This window comes from Ursus americanus, chromosome 5 (genome assembly GCF_024610735.1).
Source record: "Ursus americanus isolate L20-20 chromosome 5, mUrsAme1.1.p, whole genome shotgun sequence".
NCBI classification, from domain to species: Eukaryota; Metazoa; Chordata; class Mammalia; order Carnivora; family Ursidae; genus Ursus; species Ursus americanus.
This window is the reverse complement of record NC_142131.1, coordinates 14,493,139-14,502,055: the sequence shown is the minus strand read 5'-3', so window position 1 is coordinate 14,502,055 and position 8,917 is coordinate 14,493,139. Positions and strand designations below refer to the sequence as shown.

Genomic DNA, 8,917 nt, shown 5'->3' with positions numbered 1-8,917 from the left:
AGCTGAGGACAGCTGACCCTTGAACATTGCAGGGGGGGTGGGCTGCCAACCCCACACACAGTTGAAAATCCACATACAACTTCGGACTCCCCAAAAACTTTACTAATAGTCTACTGTTGACTGGAAGCCTGACTGATTGCATACACAGTTGATTAACACATATTTTGAGTGTTGTATTATTACATCATGTATTCTTAAGGTAAGCTAGAGAAAATGTTTAAAAAATCATAAGGAAGAAAATATACATTTCCAGTGCTATCATGTATTTATTTATCAAAAAAGATCTGCATGTAAGTCGATCTGTACAGTTCAAACCCATGTTCCAGGGCCAACTGTAATTGGAAAGATACTTGAAACAGGTCTTTAACAAAAACATAAATATATTATAAATATAGCCATGTTATAAACGATAGCATAAAGTCTAACCCTCCGAAGGGTGCACTTTCTTGTCCATTAAAAAATATCATAGTCATGCTTCTACATCAAGATTCATTTTATTTTCTCTACCATATAAATACTTGAGAATGACATTTTAGTAGTTCCCCACCCCTTTTTTAAAGCAGAGCAGTCAATATACGAAAACTAGTTTCCTGGTTTTGTTAGATGAAATATGAATAGATAATAACTCTCAGGCTCCACTCAGTGATATTTACGTTCCAGTTTGCTCATTCATTCATTTCAGCTGATTGGTCAAACACAGAATGTAAAACCTGGATCTTATTACTCAACTTATTAGCAGGAAGTTTGGGGCGATCGGAAATATTGTCTGGTTTCTCCGGTAATGACCTATAAGGTTTTGCTTTGATTTCACCTTCAGGAAACGTAGGCTCGGAAAGCACAGGCTCAGAAAAGGCTTTTCTAAGATTTTCACTCTCTTCTTTGTTTTGCCTTATGGATTCTTCTTCTTGGAAAATTTTCTTTACCTTCTCCAGCACAGCATTAACACAGACTGTCTAATAATAAAGAAATTTTTGAAAAGTAAAGTTTCTTTTTAAGCTACTGAACATCCAGTAATAAGTCCAATAAAATGTGTAACATAAAGTCATTAATCTCCTTATTCTAATAAAGAAGCACTTCCTTTCCTGGCACATGATAAGCATCAGGAGATTGATTCCTTGTTCTAAATATATCATAGCATAATCTAGAAAGAAAATTAAAGCATAGTATGCTTCAATAAAGACATACTTTACCTCTTTCCCCCCCAATTGATTAAATGTTTTACATCTTTCCTCTCTGATTTAATTAAATGAGACCCCTTTCTTCTCTTGAATTAAATGAAACATTTTTTGGGAGATGGAATTTGTCCCCAAATGTGTTACTATCTCAAAGTAGGTTTTTTGTTTTTACTTTCTCCCCCCACCCTTTGCTTATACCCATGTGTACAATTGAAAGGGCTAAACATATTCGTTAGAATTTAGTAAGCTAGTAGATCAATGATTTCTAAGCAAACACATGATCCATTTTCCCTCAGAAAAAATGCCATTCGGTACCTTGAATGTCAAAACACACAGAGAAATAGAGCTTTCAAAAGTGGGAATCACAAAGAACTGTAATGATGAAGATGACGATGATGCCAAGTATTTAAGGCAACAACAATAATAAAATCCATAAAATATGAGAAGACCTAAACTAGCTTATCTTACCAAAGCGATGCCTAAAGCTCACATAATAGGCTATAAATTCTTAGAAGGTTTTCCTAAAGAGGGTAATAGAGAAATGACTGAGGGCCTTGACTGACCAACCTCAATTTTTTCCTGATCTCCTGCCTCCTCCTTTCTCGGCCTGTACCCCGCTATAGAATGAGGGAATACCAGATGTTTTCCTTCACTTCCCTGCAGTTAGCATGTGGTCATGTGACCCTGTTTTAGCCAACAAAATAAAATATATCTGCTGAGGAGGAGGTCAGAAGGGATTTTTGAAAGTTTTTCACCTATATAAAAAGAAAGACTCTTTGTCTTTTGCTCCTAACTATCCCCTCCTCCCTGTTTTGGACACTGATATCGACAGGATACCTGAGCGAGAGGCAGCAAACCTAAGAACCAGAAACAATAAACAAGATAGCGCAGGAGAAAGATGGACAGGCCCTGCATTCATGACATTGTAGCTCCACTGTATAAGCCTGGGAACCACCGAACTCTAGACTTCTGATGAACTGAGATATTTAAATGTCTTCATCCATTAAGGCACTGCCATCCAAGTATATCCCAACCTAGAGCTATAAACCTTGAGAACCACCACTTCCAGCTGCAAACAGCTTCATCCATTTATCCCCTGGTAGGACCATTTTGTATGCGTGCCATGCTGTGAAAAAAGATGTGGGGGGTGCCTGGGTGGCTCAATCCATTAAGCATCCAACTCTTGATTTTGGCTTAGGTCATGATCCCAGGGTCGTGAGATGGAGCCCCCCATGGTGGGATCCATGCTGGGCATGGAGCCTGATTAAGATTCTCTCTCTCCCTCTCCCTCTGCCCCTCACGCTGTAAAACCTGGATCTTATTACTCAACTGATTAGCAGAAAGACGCTCGTGCACACGCACTTTCTCTTTCTCCCATCCCCGCCCCCTAAAAACTGTCCTATTTGATATATTTCTTCTTCCCTCACCTACAAAATTTTATCTGTGCCCATTCTAACCACTTCTACCCCAGTCACAGAAAATGAAGCCTCTTGATTGAGGTCAGTAACTCCATGTTTATTTTTAATCTATACCTTACCTCTTCTCTACCAATTATTCCCTGCCTTTCAGCCTCTCCTTCTTGACTGCCTCTTGCCCTGAAACTTCTAATGTGCTCAAGTATCTTCCATCTTAAAATAAAAATCCCTGGCACCCTGTTTCTCTCTTGACTGCTATATATGCTTGCTTTTCTTGATCAAACCGGGGTCTATATTCATGGCTTTGATTTTATCATCTCCTCTTCACTGAAACCTTCTCATTTCTGTCTTCCTCATTCTATCACACTGAAATAGTTACAAGATGGTTGATTCCAACAGCTTTACTACTAGATCTAATGAACACGTTTCAAATCTTTATTTTACTTGACTTTTTCTGCTGGTAATTGACACTTCACTGCTCACAACTTCCTGAGACTCTATTTCCTTGACACTTTCTCTCCTGGTTCTCTTCCTACTTTTCTGATTCTTGCTTCTTTGTCTCCTTCATGGATTTCTTTTTAGCTCACCCTAAATGTTGCTGTTTTTTACATTTCTGTTGATTTTCCACTCTTTTCACTTCCAGACTTTTCACTCTTTCCACAATGCTTCCACTCACAGGATATTAACTTCCAACATATAATTATTTGCTTTCAAACTCATAATTCCAGCTCTGACCTCTCCTAGATCTTGGGTGCATATGTGACCAATTATCAGGTCACCAAAAAATTGTTTCTAATACCTATTTAGAAAGTTTATAGAATGACAAGTCATGTGGGATGATTTCAAAAGCCTTCAAGAAGTTAGAGTTTAATTTTGGTTTTAGCCTAATTTGTTTTAGTTTCGCCACAGTTATTTCATCCCACCCATTCTTTGCAGCATATTTGTACCCTAGCTCAGTTGGATGGCATTTTTGAATGAGTCACATTTAAGATACTGAGCACTTCTCAAAAATTTTTAACACTTGCAAAATATTTATAAGTTTGGCTCCTTTAAAAAACTATGGATATGTTTATAAAAGTAAATTCCTTTACTTTTTTTTCAGGGATGTCTTGGCTATTCTTGACCTTTTTCATTTCCCTGTAAATTCTAAAATAAACTAGTCAACTTACACACCTGCTCATATTTTAATTGGGACTGCAATCAATCTATAGATGATGGGAAAACTTAATCTTTATTATTGTGTGTCTCAATATGATAAAAAAAATTAACAAGAATGTGTAAGACCTCTAACAAAAAAGCCATAAGAATTATGAAGAAAAATTAAAGAAGACCTAAATAAATAGAAGGATATACTATGCTCCTGGATTGAAGGGAGGACTTATTTTACTAGTTATCAAGACTTACAAAGCTCTTATAAATAATACAATGTTGAATCAGTGTAAAAATAGAAAAAGAGATTAACTGAATAGAACAGAGAATATATAAATAGACCTACATATATAAAGACACTTGATTTATGACAAAAGAAATGTTCTGGGGCAAAAGGAAAAGTTTTTTCTCCCCAGTAAATTAAGTTGGATCCACTGGATACCCATAGAGGAAAAATTTGTCCCTTACCTCATACCAATTCCAGATGGAATTGGTAAATCTAAAAGTGAAAGGTAAAATAATAACCCCTAGAATATATCAGGGGAAACAGTTTCATGACCTTGGATATAGGTCAAGCTGCCCTAATTAAGACATAAAAAGCACTTAACATAAAGAAAAGATTAAACATTGGACTACATTAAAATTAAAAACTTCTATTTTAAAGACCCTGCTAAAAGGGTGAAAGGAAGTCACAGAATAAAAGAAATAACCAAAAGAGGGTTTATATTTAGAGTATATTTTAAAGTACAAATCAATAAAAAAGATAGAAAAACAGAAGAGACTTTAACAGAAATTCACAAAAAAAGATCCCAATATTCACTTAATGCATAAAAAGGAACTCAGTCTGATTAATAATCAAGGAAATGTAAATTAAAGCACAATGTGATACTACTACATACTCACAGGAGTGGCTAAAATGGAAAAGACTGACAATAGCAGCTGTTGGGCAGTATCTACTAGAGATGAACATATGCATATTGTGTGGTCCAGAAATTTTACTAAAACACATGTACAAAAATATTCATAGAAACCATATACACAACTGCCCAAACTGTAAATAATATAAAGCTTCAACCATAGTGTGGACACTGACTTATATAGAGAGAATATATATTGAATATATATGTATTCAATCAATGAAATACTACACAACAATGAAAACCAACAAATTATTGCTGTAGGCAATGAATGAATCTCATAATGATAATTGAGCAAAAAAGACAAATATAAAAGAATATATAGTATATTATTTCATTTATACACAATTTAAAGAAAACTGTCTATGGTATTAGAAGTCAAAATAGTGGTCACCCTTTATAGAAGATGTTCATGATTGTGAGGAAAGCAAGAAAGAGGCTTCTAGAATGATGGTTACATTTTGTTTCGTGATGTGTGTGGTAGATAAATAGATTTTGTGATAATCCATCAAGCTGCATACTTTTCTCTCTGTATTATACTTTTAAAAAATATTTAGAGGTAAGTATAAATGGCAATGGATTAAAAGAAAATAACCCCTTATAATTTATAAAAATCCTTTATATATTTGTTACATTTTGTTTTTATTTTATTTTAATTCTGAGAGAGAGAAAGCAGGCCTGTGAAAGGTGGGGGAGGGGCAGAGGGAGAGTGAGAAAGAGAGAATCCCAAGCAGACTCCACGCTCAGTGCAGAGCCTGATGCGGGGCTCAGTTTCACAACCCTGAGATCATGACCTGAGCTGAAATTAAGAGTTGGATGCTTAACCAAAAGAGCTCCTTTTGTCACACTTTTTAATGAACATTTTTGAATTACAGCACTTGTAATTCAAAATACACTAATACTTGTGTTCCCCAATATCATAGACTTAAATGATGGAAATACTGAGTGTTAGCCAACCATGGCACAATGGCTGAAACAAAACCACCATAGCTAAGTGAAAGTAAAACCAAAATGTTTTGACCAAATAGTAATAACCTTTATAAAAATAATTTTATTCAAGTAAATTTGTTTTTGGTGGATTGACTTGCCTTAGAAATGGACTGACTTCACCTCAGAAAATAATTTTTTTTTTAGAAAAGTAAATTTTCAATGTAAAATTATTTTGTACAACAAAAGAACAGTGCCTTGGCTTATGCATTTATAATATATCTTTAACATTACATGAAATAAGTATATTTATACCCACATTCTAATAATTTTCTTAACTTACCAAATAAATTAGTGCTGCATATGAGGCATACATTATGCTAGTTAAAGCAGTCTTTGCTGGAAAAGAAATGATTTCAAACAAAGAACCCCTTCTGACCTGCAAAAACAGAAAAATAGTTTTCTTATTATAATAAAAGTTTTCAATGTTACAATGTTAAATTTTACAATGTTACTGCAAAATGAGATTTTAAATATTTCTAAAGAAAGTTGTCTACTGGGTCTATCTCGGTTTTTTTCACATTCCAAAAATATATCGGTTTATTTATTTATTTATTTACAAAAAGATACTTTCTCTTGCCATGGCAGATCTATAAAAACCTATGAAAGATCTATAAAAAACCTTGCATTTCCAAAATCTAAATTAACTTTTTTACATTTAACAAGTGTGCTCACTAGGGGGTGCCACTGTGCATGTTAGAAAAACAGTCTTTTCTTTGTTCAGATTCAAGTAATCATCCTTTACTAAATTCACCTCTTCGTTAAGCAAACAGCAATCGAAATACTAAGCATTTCCTGCAGATTAATGACCTGATTGGAAACCTTAATCATGAGACGGCTGAAGGCCGGCATTAACCTTAGATGATCATTAAGCTTCAGGAAACGCACTGTGCTCCCATCCAGCATGCTTTTTTGAAACAGGGAAGGTTTACACGAATCATAAAGTTGTCTCTCAGAGGCTTCCAGTGTCTGGTAATAGGAGTCTCTGCCCCAAATGTAGCAGAATATATTTAGTTTAAGGGAATTATACTGTCTTCTAGGTCACCTCTGTTGCCTTGAGTAGGATATGAAAGGAGGGCATGAAGAAAAACATGCCCTTCCCATTCAGCGGCGAAGTGGCAGTTAGCCATGCTGCTCCGAAGTAAGTGCCAAGACACTCAATGCTTTCGATAACTCCCAAAGGTACAGGCTGCAGCTAATAAAATCACGTAAATGCACAGTAAAGTACATACAAACTAGAAAGAACAGTATGTATATGTACGTTAAAGTTCTTCGCGACATTGAAAAATGGAAACAACTGAAAGCAGAATGGTTAGGTAAATTAAGCTGTATCCACTCAATGGCATATCGCAGCTTTTTAAAGGGTGCTTCTGAAGAATGCATAATAACATTTTATTGAACAAACATTTCTATGGCACTGTGTTCTAAGTGCCTATTGCGGTATGTTCAGTTTTTGCTTACTGCTGCCACTGCCGAATAAAGAACAAAATTGCAATTTACCTTCTTCTCTCTTAAGTGATTTATGGGATGCTGAAGCCAAGAATACTATGTAGCCTACCAGCTAAGAGATGGAGGTGGGGGAGGGGCAGGTCAGGGGAGGAAGGCATTCCTTCTTATGCCTTGTCTTTCAGGCCATCCTGACTCCTACATGTGGGATTAGGTAGGGGCAGTTTTAGCCCACTCTCTCCATTAGTCTGGAAAATTTCCCAGAGTTCCTGGCTTCTGGAAAGAGTTTCCAGGAACTGAAGCAGCTGCTGCTCCTTCCCTCTTGCTAGAAGAATCAAACTGATAGCATGCTTTTGAATCCCACTATTGGGCTACAGGGAGACAAAAAGACAAGTGGAGAGCAGACGTTAGGGAAGAAAGCAGATACACTCCAACAAAATGTCTCCTAGGAGAGTAAAAGACTCATGAGTTTGTGAATATATGAATGTACAGTGGCAATGTACAGGTCCATATTCAATACCTGGTAGGCCATATACAATAAAAATAAAAGTGGTGTCTGCATGCACGAGAAATTTCTCTGTTTCTGTTTCACTGCATCTTTTTTTCCCCACATTTTGTCCTTCACCTGAAGTAATTAAAACTGATGACTTTTCAAAGTTTCAAAATAAATTATATATCTGATATATGTTATGCTTCTGAATGAGGAATCCGCGTATTGCCTAAGGGTCACTTTTTCACCATTTTAGTGCTTTTAATAAATACATTCTATTCCTGTAACAATTCATTCCTGTAGAAAATACATTTCCTCCAAAATTTATGTGGCTACTGGCAAGTAGCCATTTTTCAATTTTATGACCTACTTCCAATACATGTTTTTCATATTACAAACCACCCTGTTTCATTTTTGGCATGCTATAAGCAGGACTAGTGTATGATAAAATAGATAAATAGGGGAGATTTATAAATCAAAGGTTGTATTTAGATCATCTCAACCAATTAAAAATTTTTATCTGAACTTCTTGTATTAACTTTATTTGCATATTTAAGTTAAAAGAATCTTGATATCAATATTATGCCCTTATGTTTTTTTGAGTTCTTAATATACATATGTATATATACATATATAGGATATGGTCATACTAACATCTCAGATATATGGATATTTCAACAGTAAAAACATTTCAATCTTTAACAAAATTTCTTTCACATCATTTTGAGTTCCACCTCTGTCACATAACTTTGCCTCACCTTATAAAAGAAGTACCTGTGTTTATCTTATTTTCATGGAGGAAAATGGAGATAAATCACAAAAAAAGCAAACCATAAGCAGTTTAGAAAACAATAAAGATCTACTTATAGATGACTTGAAGGTTAAAGAATCACCTGGCCCAACTTAGTTATGTTGTTCCAAACTACCCTGACGAAGGATACTAGGGGAGTCACCGAAGAGCTTTAAGTCAGTGATTCACAAGTAAGTGTTGCAAGAAGCACTGGCCCAGAAAAAAGTATTTCCTGTAGGTTTGGAAAAGCTTCATGACCCTGTCTGTGCTTGAGCAACCCACAGCACTCATGAGCACAGGAAGGACTCCTAGCAGTCCACAGTGAAGAAAGTTATTTGACTTCATTTATCCCAGTATTACTATGCAGTGGAACATTGTTCTTGAATAAGCTCTTACTCACATGGTCCTATAAAAGCTTTAATGTCCCAACCTCTTGGCCAACCTGGAGAAGTTATGTCTTCAAGATTCCAGGGATTCTACTTTCTAGGAACTGTCCTTTGTCCCCAGGTCTTGAATTATACCATCCAAGATAACCTCATGGCAGGCCC

At 35.7% G+C, this 8,917-nt stretch overlaps 1 protein-coding gene across 2 annotated transcripts in view; it reads right to left on the bottom strand.

The window, feature by feature from the left end:
- Window positions 1-475: 475 nt before the first annotated feature.
- Window positions 476-8,917, bottom strand: part of SPATA9 (spermatogenesis associated 9) — a 63,792-nt gene continuing 55,350 nt past the window's right edge. For both annotated transcript variants that reach the window (XM_045796250.2, XM_045796251.2), the window contains 2 exons: window positions 5,927-6,022; window positions 476-953 (listed from right to left, as the gene is read on the bottom strand). In XM_045796250.2, the coding sequence (XP_045652206.1) occupies window positions 666-953; window positions 5,927-6,022 (384 nt within the window). In that variant the 3' untranslated portion in view covers window positions 476-665. The remainder of the gene's footprint in view (window positions 954-5,926; window positions 6,023-8,917) is intronic.